Raw genomic sequence first — 21437 nt, forward strand, 5'->3', positions numbered from 1 at the left:
TGTAATACACGTCAGAGACCTAGGGTGATGCCTGGCGCACGGTGAGTGCTACATGATGGTCGTCACTGCTGTCATCGTTCAAAACTTTGGAACCTGGCACACCTGGTCTCAGCTGTGGCTTCAGCTCTTCATGACTGGGAGAATTGGAGCAAAGTGTTTAACTTCACTTAGCCTTAGGGTTGTCATGTGTAAAGTGTGTAGGACAGTAGCAGCGTCATGGGACTGCCAAGAATGTTAAAACAGATGAGGTACGGATGTAAGATTTTTGGGCACAGGGCCTGGCTCATGGTTGGTTCAGTATTTTTGTTATAATTCCTCATCTGCAACAGGGGTAGGCCTGGCAAGTGGCTGGTTTGGAGGGCAGGCAAGGGCCAAGCGGGAGTGGGGAGGGAGTGAGAGCCAAGGATGTCTCCTCTGTGTTTATTCACCAAGCAATGCTGAGGGTCTAGAACCAGATACTAGGTTCTAGATTAGGTACTTGGAAGAGCCAGTAACACTAGTAAGTCGTAATGATAATGGTAATAATAGCCAGCACTTATCCACTATTTAACTGCATGTAGTAATTAAGGTAACACTAGCTGACATGATAGTGAAACCCTGAAACCTCAGAGGCTTGGCACAGTAGTTTATTTCTCATTCCTGAAAAGTCCCACTGGGTCTTTGGCAGGTGGTTTTCCATGTGGTGACTCAGGGACCCAGACCCCTTCCATCTTGTGGTTCTGGCATCCCCTAGGACCTTGGAGTTATTTCCGTCCAGCTGGTGGACAGAGAAGGAGAGAAACAATTCCTCATGGAAGGCTTTTATGAGCCAGGTCTGAAGTGGCACACGTTCTTTCTGCCTCAATTATATTAGCCAGAACTTGATCATATGGCCATATTTAACTGCAAGGGAGTCTGGTTTTTAGCTATATTCCTAAGAGGAATCAAATGATTTTTTGGTGAAGACATAGCAGTTTCTGCCATACCATATCCAGGTATGCAGCTGAGCATGGAGCATTTTATTTAATTCTCATGATAGAAACAGGTACCATTATTATCTCACTTTATAGATGAGGAAACTGAGGCTCAGAGAGTTGAAGTCACTGGCACAGGGTCACACGCTGGCGAGGAGGCATAGTCAAGATTGGAGTCCAGGCAGTCAGATACTGAAGCTATATCATCTAGATTCCTATGAGGAATTCAATCATTTTTTGGAGGATTGGATGGAAGCTGCAGATGTTGGAGCAGTGCGCATCCATGCAGGGTTTAGATATGATTTATTGGGATCCACAGAACCCAGCAGGACTCTAGGGGGAGAACTTTGGGAGTGGAGCCAAGGGTTGGAGTCACCCAGTGCCCAGGATCTGGCATCCTGCTTGCTTCCCGCTCCTGTAGAGCACTGGCTGGGGAACACACAGGATAATTCAGTTCAGTTCACCAAGCACATCTGGGGCCCCTCTCTGCAGAGCCGGGCATGCAGGTGGTAAACATCCTGGCCTATGGGTGTTTGTGGCCTCCCCCTGCTCTGGTTACAAGTGTGCAGCTTCTAGGGGGGGTTTAGGAGGCTGTCTGGAGGTGGGAGGGTGGGAATCCCTGGGTTTTGTAGTGGCAGCTCTCTGCCCCTGGCTAGTTTAGTTTTGCCTAAATCTGGCTTGCTTGCCCTAGCAACTTGGTGGCACTTATCTTTTGGGTCTGGTATGCCCTGTTTCCTGATTTTCCATTTGCCGGACAGATTCCTTAGTTGGGCATAAGGGTCTAGCCTGGACTGAGGTGTCTTTATGCGACATCTGCTGCATTCCTGGTTCTGACCTAGACACAGCAGTAGAGCCCTGAAGTGCAGATGCCTCAGCCTTGCCCATCAGGCACGTACTGGGAGGCTGCCTGGCCTCTGTGGGATGAGCTTTGGGCTAACCAGTTCTCTGCAGCATGTCGCCTTGAATAGGTAAGGGCCCCCACCTGTCTGAGCCTCATTTTCTCATCTGGAAATGGGTTGAGGTGAGGATTTAATGAGATAATGAGAATATGCCCCCTTTGGAACTCGGCACACGGAGCAGGAGCCCAAGGCACATGTTGAGGATAGTGAAGGCCGAACAGCAGCTCACCTGCCTGCCAGGTGTGGTTCTAAACCCCCTACAACTTCCAACTCATTTTAACCTTCTCCATAACCTCGTGTGGTAGGCACTATCATCCCCACTTCTGAGATGAGAAAGCTGTGGCTCAAAAAGGTAACTTGTGCAAGGTCATACTGCCAACAAGTGGCAGAGCTGGGTGTCAAATGTGACACCAGATTCAATACTGACTCCAGAGCTGCAGCCTAACCACCATACTGTCCAGCCTCCTTACTGCAGGGAGAGAATAATGGGAGGCAGTGGGTGGCCACTGGGCCTGGGGCCCTGGGGCACAGGGAACGGTGCATTTTGGGTTTTCAAATGAATGAAATTGTTTGTTGTGTCATGTGCTGTTTATGCACGCGATACTTTGTTTAACCCCCCAGGCAACTCTGAGATGAGTTCCAATATTATCCACATCTGAGGCTCAGAGAGGCAGAGTCGCTGTCCCTGGGGCTCACAGCCACTGGGGGTGCGGTGAGGGGAGAGGGGGGATCCAGTTCCTAGCCTGGTCTGGACAGTCCCTCAGCCTGTGTTCTGAGCCCTGCACCCATTATGGAAAACATCACCCCAGCACCCTGTAAATACATCCTTAGCAAACCATGTGACCCTCATGGGTCAGCAAAGATGGTCCCACAGACTTGGGACACTGGCCATTCCTGCCTCCTGGCTGCTGACCCCACTCCTCCCCTCTCCGGGACTTGGAGGGCTCTAGGACCCAGTAGGCTGGGGAGTGTGGGGGTCCTTGCAGGCAGGTTCCTCTCTCCCTCACCCCCCATCCTTTCCTCTCTGCTCTCTCCCTTTCTCTCCCCTCCCTCCCTGCTCCCCCCTCATCTTTCCTCTTCTCTCTTCTTCCCTCTGCTCCCCACTGCCTCTGCTTCCCTCCCCTCCTCTCCTTTCCCATCCCTTCCCCGCTCAGCCCCCTACCCCGCTCCTCCCACTGCTGTGGTCACATGGTGGCACCGCCGGATTTAAGCTTAATCTGCCTGGTGCTCAGCACAGCAGCCTGGCTTGGGGCTCACAGGCTGAGCTAGGTTTTGGGCCCTGGAGAAGGGGGCCAGAGGGGTGCCCACAGCCTTCCCCCCCATGAGCTTGAGGCTGTTGGGGTCACTGGAAGCCCAGCTGGCACTGGAGACGGTTATCCAGGTGGGTCCCCAGGGGCTGTGCCCACCCTGTCCAGGGAGGTGAATGTGGACCTAGAAGGAGTGGTGAGAAGCGGACGCATCTTGGAGGGGTACACAGGGCCCCAGCTTGCAGCTCCCAGCAAGAGTGGGGGTGGAGAGTTACACTGGGTGCAACTGCTGTGGTTCTCTTATCCCAGTGCTCTGCTGTGGAGAAAGGGGGGTCCCTACTCCCGGGTTTTAGGATTCGGGTGATCTCTGGCACAGCAGGATCCTCACCTCTCCAGGGTCAGGGCTGGATTGGAGCCCCCAACTTTCTGTGCTGTCCCTGTTGAGTTTGTGAGTTGGCCGTGGGGTTTGTTCTCTAGCCCTTGGGAAAGGGCATCCTTTCCAGGGCGGGGACACACAAGAGTCTCCTTCCTCCTGGGGGGCTTTTTGTGATTGTAACACCCAGGCTTTGCTCCATCTTGGGGGTTTCCTGAGAGTCTCCTGGGCACCCATATCTTGGGCAGCAGGACTTTGCTCTTCTCTCCCAGAGGCCAGGGAGCCCAGGGTCCCAGGTCCCCTAAAGACCCCTCTCTTTCCCCACAGGCACTGGAGAGTGGTGTCCTGGAGCCGGGCCAGGAGAGGGGCCTGAGTGTGCAGGACCCTGACCAGGACTCTCAGCCTACCAGCCTGCCTGCCTGCATCAGGGAGATTGTCACCCGCAACCTCTCCCAGCCTGAGAGCCCAGGTACCGCTCCCCAGCCTCTCTCCCTCCACAGATGCTGCCCACATTTCCCCTTTTCCTACATTCCCCTTGTCAGCAGTCATAATGACGATAATGATTATAGCTTCCATTCCTTCTATACTCACTGTGAGGCAGGCACGACCCAGGGATTAAGGGACCCATTTTACAGATGAGGTAATGGAGGCTCAGAAATGTAATTTGCCCAGACTCGTTCCCCGTGTGATATGGCTTGAAAAGAAGGGCTGAGCATCCCCTCCCTGCTTGTCTGCAGCTTGCTGCAAAGACTTGAACCCCAAATACCATATTCCCTCCCAGGGAAGAAGTGAACTGGCTGAACCCGAGATTACAGGGGGAGGGCAGCTCAGCTTAGCTCAGGGTTTTGCAGAAGTCTGAGGGGTGGGCTGTTCATTCCCCACCTGTGCAGGAAGGCTCACGGTCCTGCTCCTCCTGGCATGCACAACCTCATTATGTGGTTGAGGGGCTTAGTTGCAGCTGCTGTGTTGGCAGCTCTACTTGATGGTATTTTATGTGTTCCTGTCCAACTTCCTGGTTAGGGATGGGCCCTCTCCTTGGGAGGACCAGGGATGTTGGGGCCCTATAACCCCAAACAGGGAAAGACTTAGAGAGCCTTCATGCTGGGCTGGAAGAGCCAAGCAGGCTGTGGCTGCTTGAGGGCCGTGGTATGCATCCAGTTCTCCCAGGATGGAAGGGGAGCCCACAGGAGGTGGACAACTCTGCTTCTCTCTCTGGCCTTTCTCTTCTTCCTCTCTTTCTCCTCCTTACAACCAGACCTACACTATCTTGAATGCTGGTCTTAGAAGTTGCGTGAAGCCCTTCCATTGAGTGAGGCTTTTCAGCCTTCCTGGCAAGGTCCAGTTACTGTTCCACCCGTTTTACAGATGAGCAAAACTGAGGTCCACAGAAGAATAGTAATTGGAGAAGGCCTGCTGGGGCCACACTTTTGTTGTGTCCACTCTAAGTCCAACTCCAGGCCATCTCTTTGCCCACCCTTCTGTTCCATCTCCATGCACAGGCTTGGTGCTGCAGCCACTCCCACCTGGCCTCCCCAGGGGCCTGGTTGATCTTCTTGCCCTGAGTGGTGCACCAGTGGGAGGAGATCTACTGGCCACGGTAGAAGCTAACCAGGTGCCCACTGTCCTTTGCCAGCCCTGCTGCCGGCCACAGAGATGGCATCACTGCTGTCGCTGCAGGAAGAAAACCAACTGCTGCAGCAGGAGCTGTCCCGTGTGGAGGACCTGCTGTCCCAGAGCCGTGCTGAGCGTGATGAGCTCGCCATTAAGTACAATGCGGTCAGCGAGAGGGTGGGTGGCTGCCTGGGGGCTGGGGGCTGCACCAGGGCTCTCCAGACATCCAGACGAGGCCCACACACAGGGTGAAAGGTGGACCCTGGAGTCAGGGTAGCCTGGGTTCAGATTGTGGCTCTGCCAACCTGAGTGACCTCGAGCAGATTACTCTCTGAGCCCGTTTTCTGTAGGGGATGGTGACATGGAGTCGTTATGAGGAATCAGTGAGATAATGGAATGAAGTGCTAGGCACCAGGGCCATCTTATTCCTGTCTGTCCCAGGCCTGCTTGGGGTGTGGGGCACAGAGAACAAGTCCTCTAGAGGCCCTTCCTGCCCCGTGAATCTCTGGGAATCTCTCTGTGTTCCGATTTTCACGAGGCTTGGGTCAAGGCAGTGGCTGGATGCTGGGGCAGGCTGGCGGAGGCACCTGCAGTGTCCTGCGGGTTGTCTGGGGCAGCCACAAGACCTGCCACTGCTCCCCATTGGGCAGGGAAGGCGGGAGAAGCCAGGCCTGTCTTCATGTCCAGACAGGACTCATATCACCTGGGGACCTGTGCTTCAGGCTTGGGGGTCCCTGAGCCTGGAGCGGGAGGTTGGTGTGGCCCGGGGCCAGGGGTGCAGGATGCTGTAGGTGCAGTTTGCTTTGGGCCTCCAGGCTCATGGAGGTGACCCTGGGGAGTTGATGGTGGCTGGAGGTTGGTGAGAGAGTTGCTTGAAGGACAGAGTGTATGTGTGCAGATGGGAGGCATGTGATGGCGATAATAGTGGTGATAGTAGCTACCATTTATTGAGCGCCTACTGTGTGCCAGGTGTGGGCTGGGTGCTTCACATTTATTTATTCCTTTATTTTTTGGTGTGTGTGTACACATTTAGTTTTATTGTAACAAAGTAACTTGTGTGCTTTTAACTTTTTTTTTTTTTTTTTACATATTTCTTTCTTTCTTTTTATTTTTTTTTTGTGACCGGTAAGGGGATCGTAACCCTTGGCTTGGTGTTGCCCACACCGCGCTCAGCTAGTGAGCGCACCGGCCATCCCTGTATAGGATCCGAACCCGCGACCTCGGCGCTCCCAGCGCCGCACTCTCCGGAGTGAGTCACGGGGCAGGCCCACTTTTAACTTTTAAAACTGAACATCATCTTTCCTTTCCAGTGAAACAAGAAGAAAATTTAAAAATAAACAGGAACAAAATTACATAGAGAATGTCAGTTCCAAATAAGATCCTGCAGGTTCTACTGACTCTCCCATGGAGTGACAAGGCTCAAGTCACCATTAGGAGAGAGTTTTATTTCAAAAGTGCCATCTTAAACTGCAAGGATATCCATTAAACATCTTAATTAAACATGCCAAAGGAGAAGCCATGTGGTCAAAATGCCCACTTAACCCACCCAGATAACCAAACCCACCCTTTGCTGACCTTCTATAAACCCCATTTTTTAAAAGTTTTTTCCTTTCTTTTTTTGAACAAGAGAAAGTAGACAGATACCTGTTGGTAAATGCTAACTGTCCATGTTCACATAGAGACACAGTGTAATCTCTGAACCCAGTAATACAGAGAAAAGAGGAAAAAGCTAGAATTCTGCGCACTATGACACAGGGGCTAGCACTCCCCAGCTGCCAGCAGAGTAATGGGAGCAGGTTTTTCTTTTTTCCCATAGAGCCCAGTGGTGTCGACTTCATATGGTTTTTGTCGAGACAGGAAGGTATAAAAATGAATTTGGAATAGAAAGGGGTAGAGATTATTTTCCCATTGTATTCTGCTCAAGGCATTTCCCCCAACAAGTTGAGAACCATGGTGCAGAGAAAAGAGACCTCAAGAACAGGGCGGCCAGGTGCCTCACACTTAATGTACTGCTGCGGTCAGGACCTTTATGATGCCTACGTAACAGAGGAGAAAACAGGCTCAGAGAGGGAAAGCACCATGCTGGGAGCCACACAACCAGTTAGAGCTAGAACCCAGGTCTTCCAACTCCAGCTCAGGGCTCAGCGTTGCTGTTTTATTTCCTATGTACGGGAAGACACTGGGCTAGGGACTTAAAAAGGCAGCTGGCCCCTGAAAAGCTGGAAGAGACCCAGAGGGGCTGGCCCAGGGTCCCCTGTGTGGTAATGCCAGGGTTAGCCTGGGACCCTTGAGCTAGACCTGTCCATGCTAAGGCCTGCACATCCGTGTTGGAAAGGGGGTATGTATATTTATGTACGGTTGTGGGGTGTGCTAATGTCCTGGTACCTGCCTGCCTGGACAAGCCCTCGGCTTGTTGGGACTTGCACAGAAGCAGTGGAGGGGGCCCACGGTGGCCCCTAGCACTTGGGACAGGGCAGAGCTAGTTTTCCCAGGGTCTGCGGGGGTGTGAAGGGTGGGCTGGCTCAAGTCCTGCATTATCGGTGGTAAAGGGACCCCGAGCCAGCCCTCTCCTGGTTTAGGCCTCTCTTCTTTTGGTCCGTGGTACAGTGCCAGGTCTCCCAGGGGCTGCCTCTTAAATGCCAACTTCTGACTGACTGTGAAGCCAGCACTGCCCCCCTTGCTGGTAGGAGAAGGAAAGAAGAGATGGGAGGTGGTGGGTCACTTCTCTGCTGGGACACAGATGCTGGGGCTGGGGCTGCAGCACAAGGGGCCTCCCTCATGTGGCTGGGGAGGCCACTGGATAGCATACAGAGGTGTTTGAATTGTTCTCTGTCCAAGATGGTCTGAGCAACGCCCCATTCGGAGGCAGGTATTAGATGAGAATGACCTTGAAGGTCTTTCCTCGGGGCTGGGTTCACAGAGAACCTCAGAGCCTGGAGATCACCTTATTAAGGATGGGGAAGAAGGGCCGGCCTATAGCTCACTTGGGAGAGCGTGGTGCTGACAACACCAAGTCAATGGTTAAGATCCCCTTACCGGTCATCTTTTTAAAAAAAAAAAGATGGGGAAGATGAGGCCTGGAGAAGGGGGTATAATAGGCCCAAGGTCAGTGGTGGAGCTGGGATGAGACCCCTGCTCCAGGGCTCTGCAGACCTGTGGCACTATCCCTCCCTGCTGCCCACTGTCCCCGTGCCTGCAGGTGGCAGGGCCTCCCACTGTGGACATAATTTGCATACCGGGCTGGGCTGGGGGGCAGTCAACGAAGTTGTTCTGACCCATTAAACCCACAGCACCCCTGGGATAGGGAGTGGAGGGAGGGTCAGGATCCAGTCCTGTCGACTGCATATCCTGCCGGGAAACTGAGGCAGGGGCTCTGAGAGACCACCTCCCAGGTCAGTGGGAGGGCCTCAGGGTCCCTGTGGAGGCCCTCTCTCCTTCTTCCTGTCCCTGAGGAGCAGATATAGGATAAGGCAGCTGGGGAGGGGAAAGAGGAGTGGCAGTGGGGAGTGGCCATGCCCCCTTGGCTCCTGAGCATGGACTCCCTGGTCTCCCCCAGTGTCCATGGCAACTGGACAGAGTGAATTGAATGGTGGGTAAGAGGGAAGCAGTTGCTAGGGGAGACTGTAAACTTCTTTCATCCCAGGCTTGGTGGCAGCCTCCTTCCCTTTTGTATTGCAAGTAGAATGGAAAGGCTGTTTTCTTCAGGGCAGTTTGTGAGAGGGGGAGAGGTGTGACTAGGAGTGGCCTAGCTCCAGCTGTGAGCACTGGGGAAGGGTTGTCAGACCCCTCAAAATCACAGAAGCAAACAACACCTGGTTCACACAGATGTGCAAAGTGCATACAACACAGGCCACAACAGGCCCCACACACAGACACACGGATGTGCAAAACATGCCACACGGAAACATACACCCACCTCACGGACACATTCAGATTCATGGAATGTCACAGCATAACCAGCACCCACAGCCACACACCGCACAGTCCCACACAGGCAGAGACTAGTCACCCAGACAAATAGTCCCACCTCCACAATGTACCCATAGTGCAGGCAACACAACCCATTGTCTCCCATCTCTCAGATGCATGGACAGAAGCAGTACATAACACAACACAGCCACCATCAGTGCCACAAAGGTATGCGCTGTTGTACAAAGCATATAGTTGCTGACACACACACCAGAGACACGTGGAGCCCAGACACACTCCCAGACCCACCCACTTACAGCTGTACACATGCCTCCCTGACACACAGACATATGCAAACATGTGAACACACGCCCAGAGACACATGGATGGACCCAACACTTGCACCGCAACATAGACCTGCAACCACAGACACCACCTCTCCCAGGTTCACGTGAAGGCCTGGGCACAACAAATTGTCCGCATGTACCCAGCACCCACACACAGAAACACACTGTGGCCCGTGTGGAGACAAATGACAAAACACACCCCACTCCCACCCAAGGAGGTGCACCCACATTGACGCAAACTCGCACACATTTCGGGGCCACCACCGCCACACAGATGTGGACACTCTGCCCACCACCCTACTTAGGAGGGCTTTGTGTAGACACTTGCCACAGGCCTGCAGCCGCCATCCAGGCAGAAACCCCCTACTTCCATCTCCCCTCAACACCCTTAGCTTGGGCTCCTCCCAACTCGAGGGGAACCCCCAAGCAGCTACAGTCAGTCGCTTGGTGGAGCCCCAGTGGGTGCCCTGGGGGTGGGGTGGTTAGAGGTGCAGTTGTCCTCTGCTTTGCCAGTGGCTCATGAAGCATCTCCTGGGCATACTGGGTGGATGCAGGCCTGGAGGACAGCTGTCTCCGCTGATAACCTGGCCTGGACTGGAGATTAGTGTGGGCGAGTAGCTGCCCCTCCCGTTGGCTTCTCTGTGACACCCTGCGTGGGTGGGTGTGTGACTGCTCTGCCCAGGCTGTAGCAGGCCAGGTGCTGGGGAGGTGGATGGTGAGCCGGGCTTGGGGGTCGTCCTGTTGGTGGTCACGGCCGCCCACAGTGTGTGCTCTCCCTACCCTTCTTAGTCCACTCATCCTCCTCCCTTCCCCCAACAGCTGGACAAGGCTGAGGGGGCCGCTTGGGATCAGCAGGGGCCATGGCTAGTGGGGACAGCTAGAGCTGGCAGGCATCCTGCCTGTGCCCACAAGGGTCCGAGGATGAAGGGGGCTCTCTGGGAGTGGGGGAAGGAGGGCAGCAGCAGAGGCTTCCCATGAGGTAAGGGAGAGGTGGGGACTGAGAGGGCGTTAATAAGCAGGTGCTGGATAGGGTGACGTTTGTGTGCACCTCTTACAACTCTTGCTCCTGTGCATATGGGGGTGTGATCTGTGTCACCCTGGGGGTGTTTGAGACTGTCTGTGTGGACGTATTATATGTGCATGTCTGTAAGCTCAGATATGCATCCGAGTATTGCTGCCTCTGTTTGGAATATGTTCACATGTGCTCATGTTAATTCATGATCTCAAAGAATATTTACTGAGTGGAGCCATGCCACATTACTGTTCTAGGTACTAAGATACAGTGGGGAACAAAAATCCAGGCTTTGCTGCGCTCACGTTGGGGTGGGGTTGGGTTGGGGGTGGGGGTGGGGAGACATAGGCATGTATGTAATAATCATAAACCACAACGGGGCTAAGGGTTCTGGAGGAGGGGCACACAGTGCACTCAGTGCACTGAGGATTAGGGTTTTCTTCCAGGTACATTTTTGTGTTTTGCAGGCACGAGCTTGTATCCATGCATTTCCCATCTGTGCATCCATGCATGTCTGGTCTATATGTCCATGCACGGCTGCATTAGCCTGTGCACCCATGCACTGCATCCTGGACTGGTCTACATGTGCCTGCTCCCCCCAGGTGCCAGGCTATCAGCTTGCAAGGCATTGTGGGTCTGGGCCCAGCCTGGTGCCTCCTGCAGAGGCCTGTGCGTGCCTTCCCAGGAAGCCCAGGACTCTCACCCAGGGTCTTTCCCTGCAGCTGGAGCAGGCGGTACGCCTGGAGTCTGGGGAGCTGGAGACACAGGAGCCCAGGGGACTGGTACGGCAGAGTGTGGAGCTGCGCAGGCAGCTGCAGGAGGAGCAGGCCTCCTACCGGCGCAAGCTGCAGGCCTACCAGGAGGGCCAGCAGAGGCAGGCCCAGCTCGTGCAGCGGTTGCAAGCCAAGGTCAGGGCCACCCATTCCCACTCCTGCCCTCCTGTGTACTCATTTTGCCATGCCCACACCCCCTGGGGCTCACCATCTGCTCCCCACCCACCTCCAGATCCTCCAGTACAAGAAGAAGTGCTCGGAGCTGGAGCAGCAGCTGCTGGATAGATCCACGGAGCTGGAGCAGCAGCGGCTGAGGGTGGGTGCTAGGGTTGGGCAGGGACACACCCTCCGCCTCGCCTACCCAGCCTCATGCTTCTCCCCTCCCACCCAGGACACAGAACATAGCCAAGACCTGGAGAGCGCCCTCCTCCGCCTAGAGGAGGAACAGCAGAGGTGAGGGTGCAGTGGGGAAGGTACAACAGGGTGACCCTCCCTGAGCAAGCACCCACTGGTCCCTTTTGCTCTGCCCAGGAGTGCCAGCCTGGTCCAGGTGAATGCTATGCTCCGAGAGCAGCTGGACCAGGCAGGCTCAGCCAACCAGGCTCTGAGTGAGGACATACGAAAGGTGACCAGCGACTGGACACGCAGCCGCAAGGAGCTGGAGCAGCGGGAGGCGGCATGGAGGCGTGAGGAGGAGGTGGGCGGGGGTGCTGGGAGGCCCCTGACCCCCGGGGAAGGGCCCTTGTGGAGTGCTGGGCTCGCAAGTCTAGAGAGGGAGTGGCACCACTGGCCAGGGGAGTTCTTTCGCAGAGGTACCTAGTCGCTGTTGTAATAGCTCGCCTTCACTAGGACATTTGCCAGTAGTGCCTTTTCTTTTATTCCTCATAATTATATGTGATAGGCACTATCATTACCCTCATTTTATTTATTTATTTATTATTATTACTTTTTGGCCTGCTGGTACAAGGATAGAACCTTGGATCTTGGTGTTAGCATCATGTTCTAACCAACTGAGCTAACCAGCCCATTATCCTCATTTTAAAGACAGGTTGAATAACCTGCTCATAGACATGCAACTGGCAGCTGGGATGCAAACCTAGGTCCCAGCACTTTCTGCCCTTCCTCATTGCCTGTCGCAGCCCTATGGATTGCACAGGCATCAAAACCCAGTTGGCTGTGTAACAGGGAGCTGTGGAGGCTGGGGAGCATAAGCACGGCCGCTCAACACAGCTCCATGCAGCCCAGAGCCAGCCCCTGGGAAGACCCACTCCCTGGAGCTGGGGGGTGCTGGGGGAAGAAGTGGATGGGCCCTCACTCCTGCCCCTCACGTGGCACCTCTTCCCTCCAGTCCTTCAATGCCTACTTCAGCAATGAGCACAGCCGCCTTCTCCTCCTCTGGAGGCAGGTTGTGGGGGTCCGACGGCTGGTCAGCGAGGTGAAGATGTCCACTGAGAGGTGAGACCTGGCTGGGGGGTGGGGTGTGGGTTGGGGAGACTCTGCAGCAGCTGGAGCCAACCCTGCTCTTTAAGTCAAACTCAACTCAGCTGAACTTCAGTTCAATTCAACACCTACTGTGTGCCAGGCCCTGGCAACTTATAACAATTAACTATTACCACAATTGTGGCAGACATTTGCTAGTTGTTTACCCTGAACTAGGCTCTTTGTACATTTTATTTCAATTAATATTCATAGTGTCCCTGTGAGGTAGGAACTGTAATAACCCCCATTTTAAGATGAGGACACTGAGGCTCAGAGAGGTTGAGTGACTTTCTTAAAGTCACACAGTAGTATGTAAGTGGCTAAGTCAGTATTTGAAGCTGCTTTTCATCCACTAGAATATTCAGTTTCTGCTACTAAGGATCTCACAACCTGTAGTGATGAAAAGACATAACCCCCCCAAATTCTAGACTGAAGAAGTCATGGGTCAGTGCCATGAAAGGGGGACAGAGGGTATATCCTGGAGGGTCAGAAAGATGGGAGGGGGCCGAGCCCGTGGCGCACTTGGTAGAGTGCGGCGCTGGGAGCGCTGCGACGCTCCTGCCGCAGGTTCGGATCCTACATAGAACTGGCCGGTGCACTCACTGGCTGAGTGCCGGTCATGAAAAGGACAAAAAAAAAAAAAAAAAAAAAAAAAAAAAAGAAAGATGGGAGGGGTGGGAGGTCAGAAAAATGCTTAGATGGGGGGGAATTTGCATGGTGCCCAAGGGAAGGGTAGGATTATAATTGGTGGAGCGGGGGGAGTTCCAGATGCAGGGGACAGCTTGAGCAGAGACTTGGAGGTGGGAGAAAACGGCAGAGTTGGAGCCAACAGCAAGTGAAGGGAAAGGAGAGTCCGCCTAGGCAGGCGAGCTTGGTGCTGTGTGATCTTGGAGCAGAAGCGTGCTGTGATCAGTGTGGACAGTCAGCCCCACAGTGGGACAGATTAGGCTGCCGGGGAGAGCCCTGAGGAAGAAGGCCAATGTGTTTCCTTTTTACATTAAAAATTTTTTAATTGATAATCCTTTCTTAAAAATCAAATAGTGTCCACATTTTTTAGTTGACTCATAAATGTCACAGATAATCTTGCTTCACTTTTTTCTTTATAATTTGTTTGAATCACGATCCAAAGACATTCACAAAATGTGATTGGTTGCTTTATCTTTTAAGTCTCTTTTAATTTATTTGTTCAGAAAACTGAGACAGTTGTCCCTAGAGAGTCCCATAGTCTGGATTTTGTTGGTTGTATCCATGTGGTGCCATTTAACATGTTACTGTGTCCCCTGTGTTTCCTGTAACTTGACATTAGATCTGAGGCTAGATCAGATTCAGTTTCGGTTGTGGTTTGTTTTTTGTTTTCTTGGCAAGACTCTGTAAGTGGACTGTGTTTTTCCAACAGGAGGCCCCTATGCCTGGGTGTCTCTCTTGTTGTGACCTCGGCTCGATGCCAGGATCTGAGTATTCATCAGAGGTTGCAAAGTTGTGATATTCTCATCTGTCACTCCTTCATGTATTAACCGGAATCCTATGATAAGTCATGTCCCCTCCCTGCTGCTGGATACCTACTGGTACAGTTCTTTCAAGAAAGGAAAATAAGGGCTGGCCAGTTAGCTCAGTTGCTTAGAGCACTGTATTATAACACCAAGATCAAGGGTTCAGATCCCTGTACTGGCCAGCAGCCAAAAAAAAAAAAAAAAAAAAGAGAGAAAGGGAAGGATTTCAAGGTTCACATTTCAAAAGGATGTACAGTAAAAAAATCTTCCTCTCGCCTCTGGCTGCAGACACTCCCCTCCCCTCCTTGGAGGCAAGCAGCATTTATCAGCTTCCTAAGTGACCTACCAGGATTATTTTGCAAACACAGCAGATTACACACACACACCTTTTTGGTATATTCTCTTGGTAGAATTTCATCTTTGCAGTTCTTGAAGATGCTTTCTTCACCTAATAGTTTTTTGTTTTGTTTTGTTTTGTTTTAAAGATGACCGGTAAGGGGATTTTAACCCTTGACTTGATGTTGTCAGCACCACGCTCTCCCAAGTGAGCTAACTGGCCATCCCTATATAGGGATCCGAACCTGCAGCCTTGGTGTTATCAGCACCACACTCTCCCAAGTGTGGCTGGCCCTCACCTAATAGTTATAACTGGGAGTTGCCCCTATATCAGACTATGAAGAACCTCTCTATTGGTTTTTCTCTGTCACAGAGTATCCCATTGAATGGATGTACCATAATTTATTTAATAGCAGTCCCCTTTTGATGGACATTTAGGTTTTTTACATGGGCAATGCCGCAGTGAATCACCTTGTACACAGGTCATTTCACTTGTGTTAAGGTATATCTGTAGGATATATTCTTAAATGTGGAGTTGGTAGGGAAAAGGGCCTATGCATTCATAATTTTCAGAACTCTTCCTAATTGCCCTCCATGGTGGTTGTATCCACTTACCTTCCCATCAGTCATGTAGGCGAGGGCCTATTACCCACAGCCTCACCCACACTGTGCATTATGTAACTTTTTTTTTCCCAATCTGATAGTGACAAATGGCATCCCAGTGTAGTTTTAATTTGAGTTGCAAGCCCACCTCCTGCATCCTATCCCATCCAGTGTTCTCTCCCCCAGGGACCTGCTGCAGCTGGGAGGGGAGTTGGCCCGGACATCACGGGCTGTCCAGGAGGCGGGCCTGGGGCTGAGTGCAGGCCTGCGGCTGGCAGAGAGCCGGGCTGAGGCAGCCCTGGAAAAGCAGGCACTTCTGCAGGACCAGCTGGAGGAGCAGCTGCGGGACAAGGTGCTCCGTGAGAAGGACCTGACCCAGCTGCAGGTGCAAAGAGACCTGGACAAGGCTGACCTCAGTGCCAGGTGGGTGCCTGATGGGCACTATGTGAGGCAGGCTTCCCTGCCGGGGATGCACCTGGAGACTCAGGGAGGAGGGAGTATCTTCACCAGGATGAGTTCAGCCAGTCTTCTTAGGCATCCTGTTTGGCAGAGGTGGAGACTGAGGTATACAGGACTCTTGCCCAGGGCACAACACAAGCGGGTCAACCTCCAATGACAGAACTGTGCTCTTAACTCCTGCCACCTGGACAAGTCCCAAAGTGCTCTCCCCTGAGATAAAACTGGTGGTAACCTCATTCCCATTTTACAGATGAGAAGCCTGAGGCCCAGAGAGGAGAAGCGACTTGCCCAAGGTCACACAGCTAGGGAGGTGGATCCTAGGGTCACTGCCTCAGGTTTGAGGAAGCATGAGGGACACAAAAGCTGGTGGATTTGAGGAGAAGCTGGGGTGGGTCCTCCATTTACCTCTGTTGCTCCCTCATCTCCAGGGTGACAGAGCTGGCCCTGGCAGTAGAACGTCTTCAGAACCAGAATCTGGAGAAGGATCAGGTCAACAAGGCCCTCACTGAGAAGCTTGAGGCCCTGGTGAGATGCAGCTGCCCCTGAGATGTGGCATGGTGGGATGGGGGACCGACCAGATCCATGGACACAGGCCTTGGGCTGGACTGCTTGGGCCACCCTGAGCATCCCATTCAAACTCAGTTTTGCCCCTTATAGTGTGTGCCAGGCTTAGTGGTAAGCACATTCACCCTCTTTATCCCATTTCATCCTCCCAGCAGCCCTATAGCACAATCCCCATTTTACAGATGAGGAAACTGAGACCTAAGAGGGGAAATTCTTGTCCAGTGTCTCAGAGCCAGTAAGCAGGGCAGTCAGGACTTGAACTCTGGCCTGTGTTCTGCTGGCCCAGGGTTCTTCCTCTGGGAACTCAGCTACTTTCCCACCAACGGGACTGTCCTCAAGGGAATTGCCTGGGTTGGTCACCCTTCTGTGTGGGGCCCGACCTAGGTTCTACATCCAGCTCTTGAAGCTCCAATAGTCTGTGTGATCTGGGACAGGATACTGTGCTTTGTCTGTTCGGTGAGGGCATTGGGGCTGCTGTGGGATCTGTCAGTGGCTGGCCTATGGCCACGGCCTTAGAGGCCACCTGGTCAGTGGTGGACCAGGGAGGGATGGTTTCAGACTACGGCAGAGCCCCTGACCACCCTTTCTTTGTCTCCCTAACCTCACTCCAGGAATCCTTGCGGCTACAGGAGCAGGCGGCCCTGGAGACAGAGGACGGAGAGGGGCTGCAGCAGACCCTGAGGGACCTGGCACAGGTGCGAGGTGGAGGGAGCCCTGAGAGGCCAGAGGGATGGGAATCCTAGGCCAACCTCAGGCGCTCTGGTGGCCTTGGGCTAAACGGCAAGGGGTGGGGGCCTGGGACCCAGGCTGCTGTTCAACACCCCTGCAAGCTCACTGTCCTCTGCCCTGGGGGAGCCCCCAAGTTTCAAAGGGGAGGCACATGGCACTTTCCATGCCCATGTGTGAGAAATGCTGAATGACGTCTTCACAGTGACTGAGAGGCCTTATTGACAAGCTGAGGGCCGTGAGCTGGTGGAGGAGGTGGAATCAGGAAGGCTTCCTGTAGCGGGGGAGCTTCGAATGTGCGTTTGGGACGAAGCGGCCTCACCGCCTCGCTTGGGCTTCTTTGCCCAGCTAACCCCGCGGCTGTCCACCTCCTTCTGGCCCCCTACCCCACCCCCAGGCCGTCCTGTCGGACGTGGAGAGCGGTGTCCAGCTCAGCGGCTCCGAGCGCACGGCGGACACGTCAGACTGCAGCCTGCGGGGACTGTCAGGCCCGCGGACCCCGTCTCCGCCGCGGCGCTCCTCCCCCGGCCGCGGCCGTTCCCCGCGCCGAGGCCCTTCCCCGGCCTGCTCTGACTCCTCCACGCTCGCGCTGATCCAGTCCGCCCTGCACAAGCGCCAGCTGCAGGTCCAGGTAGCAACCGGTCTGAGCGTCCTGGGCAGGGGCTTGGGCACCCCGGGGGCGGGGCCAGGATCCTGGGAGAGGAGCCTGAGCATCCCGGGATGGAAAGAACCGGAGGAAAAGTGGCCGAGGGTGTTAAGACCCAAGGAGACGGCCGAAAGCTCTGGGGCAGAATGTGAGCCCAGAATGGGAAGTGCTTGGGTGGCTGGTGGTGGAGCCTGGGAACAGAGGAGGCTGCTGTGGAGTTAGACTCCTGGGAGAAAGGGAGATGAGGGCCCTGGTCATACAGAGCCAGGACTGTGGGGCAAAGTCTAGGAGAAGGGATCAGAGCCTAGGATGGGAGGAGCTTGGGAAGCAGGGATAGAGGGGGGGGGGGGTCAGAGTGACACTGGAGGAGAGGGTCTCCCGGGGGCCCGACGGTTGACTTCAACCCCCAGGTTCTTGACTCGCCACAGGAAAGCATTCAAGAGCAGAGTCACAGCAGAAAGTGAAACAGGTTTAATGTAAGGAATAAGAAATACAGACTTCACAGGGAAAGTGCGGCCTGGCTCCAGAGACTGAGCAGCAGCCGCACCAAGTTTAATACAAAAGCAAGAAATACACTTATTTACAAAGGGCAGACTGGCTCCAGAGTGAGCAGCAGCCTGCTAAAGGCAAGTTTAACACAAAAAATAAGAAATACACACCTCACAGACAAAGTGCGGTCTGGCTGCAGAGAGAGTGAGCAACAGCCCTGCTTTCTTCCTGGATTCTCCTTCTATAGTTTCGCTGTCTGTAGATACACTCATGCTATCTCAGGAATACTCAGCTACGGGGGTGGGGGTGGGGGTGGATCCCAGTTATGTAACCCAGCCTTGCACATGCTCAGTTGGTCTCTTTGGAGCATGCTCATTGGTCAAATTCCATCACATGCACCGAATACCCTTGGAATATTCTAGGTGCTCTTTAGACCCACTGGAGGTCATCGAGGGGTAAACTTTTTACTGAGCATGCTTGGCCACCGAGATTACACAAGTCTGCCTCCTGTGGTCTCAGTCACCACGTGCTGGTGCCGAAAATAGGTGCTACAGTCCACTGTAGCTTAGGACTGGCAGGTGGGGCATGAGTTCTAGGGGAGTGGTTTGAGACCCAGGGGAGTGGCCTAGAACCCGATCCCAGGGGGACTAAGAACTTCCTTTCCCAAGAGGGTGGAACCAGGATGCCAGGGGGAGGAGCCTGGGAGGCCTGGAGTGGAGTCAGAACCTAGGAGAGGAAGGAGTATGCTTGGGGGTTTGTGTAGCTTCAGGGGGCCTAAGACAGGCGTATCTGGGAGCCCAGGGAGCTGAAGGCTCAGAAGGGTGGTGAGAGCACAGAGAAGGGGTGTGCAAACCTAGTCTTGAGGGCTCAGGGCCCCTCTCCTTCCCCACGCGGGCCCAGGCCCAGGCCTAGTGTAAGCTGGTGTACATTCCCAGAACCAGCAGAGAGTGGGTGGCCTCTGGGAGCCTCTGGGAGCTCCCAGACTCTGTGGTCTCCATGCCCCAGGACATGCGTGGGCGCTATGAGGCCAGCCAGGACCTGCTGGGCACCCTGCGAAAGCAGCTTAGTGACAGCGAGGGTGAACGCCGTGCTCTGGAGGAGCAGCTACAGCGCCTGCGGGACAAGACCGACGAGGCTGCCCAGGCCCATGAGGACACCCAGCGCGAGGCCCAGCGCCTGCGAAGCACCATTGACCTCTTGAGCAGGTGCCTGGGAGGTTGGAGGTGGGGGGCCGAGAATAAATCAGTGTCTGGACCTAACTCCAGCCCAAGCCTTACGCATGCGGCTCTGCACTAATATGGTCACCACTAGCTATATGTGTCTATTAAAATTTAAATTAATTAGGGCCGGCCCCGTGGCGCACTCGGGAGAGTGCAGCACTTAGAGGCGCAGCGGCTCTCCCACCGCGGGTTTGGATCCTATATAGGAATGGCCGGTGCACTCACTGGCTGAGCGAGGTGCGGGCGACACCAAGCCAAGGGTTGCGATCCCCTTACTGGTCACAAAAAGACAAAAAAAAAAAAATTAAATTAATTAAAATGTTTAAAAAGTAAAAATTCATTTCCTCACTTGCACTAGCCACATTTCAACTCAACAGCTATACGTGGCTGTAGAACATTTCTATCATCTCAGAGAGTTCTATAGACAGCACTATTCTAGACTGTATTTCTTGGAGATTTTTAAGACAAGAAATTATCCACCTCTTAGCTGCCTGGTTGTTTTTTTCTCTTCATAAATGTAACTGTATAACAAAAAGTTTGAAAAACGGAGTGGAAATTAAAAGGCGGGGAGGGAGGAGGCAGCACCTGGGACCCCCTCCCAGCCTCACCTGCCCACCCTAACCCCTGTCCGGAGCCAGCTTTGCTTTCCGATATGTTTCCTGCACACCTGCTGCGTGCCAGGTTCTGCCAAGTGCTTTACTCGCATTATCTCAATTAGTCTTCCCTCTAAACTCATTCCATTTGGAACTATTATTGTCCCAACGTTGAGAGATGCACCCAAACTCAGGCAGTGAGTGTAGCAGGGTGGGAACTGGAATTCAGGTACACCTGATAGCAAACCCACGCTTTCCCTGCCTGGGAAGGAGAAGGGCTTTTTTTTTTTATTTTTATTTATTTATTTATTTATTTATTTTTTAAAGATGACCGGTAAGGGGATCTCAACCCTTGACTTGGTGTTGTCAGCACCACGCTCAGCCAGTGAGCGAACCGGCCATCCGTATATGGGATCCGAACCCGGGGCCTTGGTGTTATCAGCACCACACTCTACCGAGTGAGCCACGGGCCGGCCCGGAGAAGGGCTTTTTAAGTCGTGTTCACAGCCCACATCCCATTTTGCATTCTGCTATTTTTACCTAATATCACATTGTAAGGCCCTGCCCCCTCTGCCAGGCTTCCTATCTAGTATATTTAGGGGTTGCCACTTCAAGTGAAGAGGCAGGCACTGGAAGATATGACAGCAATCAGCAGTAAGCCTGAGCCAGAAACCCTGGCTGGCTTGGAAGGAGGTGTTACAGGGACACCCCACCTCCACTGCTTGACACTGCTGGAGGTGGGGAAAATGGCAGGTGTCCGCAAGTCTTTGGGGTTCCCAGGTGCTGCCTCCTCCCTCCCCTGCCATGGCTATCATGTGTTGCTGACCCATGACAGGAGCTGCGGGTCCTGGACAGACCTAGCTCTACTAGCTTTCCCAGAATTGAGAGGCAGGGGGTATTGTAGGGGGCATTTCCTAGTCACATGGACTGGCAGAGCTGGCAGCAAAATTTCCTGAGTGTCCTAGGAACATAGCGCTGGCCTCCTGTACCTGTGGGGGCTTGGAGATAATGCCAGCGCCTCCATCCTTTGCACTGGGCCTCTGAGTGGGTGGGCTGGGGAGAAGACAAGCCGGGTCTCCTCTGCCTGGAGGTGTGAGTGAAGCGAGTCCACCATGGGCAGGGCCAGGTCAGGCTTCCCAGAGGGAGGTCCCCACTCCCACCCAGCATCCTGCTGACTGCAGGTGGAGGATGGCAGGGGGTGGCACACAGCTAGCACAGCCGTCTTCCCTGCTGAGAGGAGCCCAGCATCTCCCTCTGCTCTCCCTCCCCTTGTCCCGCAGGGAGAAGGACAGCCTGGCCCACAGCCTGCAGGTGGCCCAGCAGCAGGCCGAGGAACTACAGGAGGAGCGGGAGAAGCTGCAGGCCACCCAGGAGGAGCTGCGGCGCCAGCGGGACCGGCTGGAGGAGGAGCAGGAGGACACAGTGCAAGATGGCGCACGGGCGCGCAGGGAGCTCGAGCGCAGGTGAGCAGCTTCTCGCCTTCCTGCCAGGGAGCTTCAAATGTGCCTCGGGACTCCTGATAGCATTTCTGGGGGCTAGCGAGCACCCACTGTGTCCCATGGCACCCCTCTGATATAGGATCTTCCAACCAGCCCCATTTCAGGAAATTGAATCTCAGAGAGGTATATAGTCACTTATTTGGGATCAGCCAACTGGTAGGAGGTGGAGTTTGGCTGATAAAAACAACAGTAATTAAAATAACAGTAGT

The 21437-nt window shown here is 53.8% G+C and overlaps 1 protein-coding gene across 1 annotated transcript in view; it reads left to right on the forward strand.

Annotated features, from left to right (window-relative positions):
• The first annotated feature begins 3860 nt into the window (after positions 1-3860).
• The window catches only part of CROCC (ciliary rootlet coiled-coil, rootletin), a 39924-nt gene continuing 22347 nt past the window's right edge, over positions 3861-21437 (forward strand). Inside the window, exons 1-13 of the mRNA XM_063104721.1 lie at positions 3861-3941; positions 5106-5260; positions 11074-11259; positions 11357-11440; positions 11516-11577; positions 11656-11821; positions 12473-12579; positions 15219-15455; positions 15920-16016; positions 16667-16750; positions 17179-17412; positions 18922-19121; positions 21010-21192. Coding sequence (XP_062960791.1) covers positions 5126-5260; positions 11074-11259; positions 11357-11440; positions 11516-11577; positions 11656-11821; positions 12473-12579; positions 15219-15455; positions 15920-16016; positions 16667-16750; positions 17179-17412; positions 18922-19121; positions 21010-21192 — 1775 coding nt within the window. The 5' untranslated portion in view covers positions 3861-3941; positions 5106-5125. The remainder of the gene's footprint in view (positions 3942-5105; positions 5261-11073; positions 11260-11356; positions 11441-11515; positions 11578-11655; positions 11822-12472; positions 12580-15218; positions 15456-15919; positions 16017-16666; positions 16751-17178; positions 17413-18921; positions 19122-21009; positions 21193-21437) is intronic.

Source organism: Cynocephalus volans, chromosome 8 (assembly GCF_027409185.1).
Source record: "Cynocephalus volans isolate mCynVol1 chromosome 8, mCynVol1.pri, whole genome shotgun sequence".
In the NCBI taxonomy this organism is placed as follows: domain Eukaryota; kingdom Metazoa; phylum Chordata; class Mammalia; order Dermoptera; family Cynocephalidae; genus Cynocephalus; species Cynocephalus volans.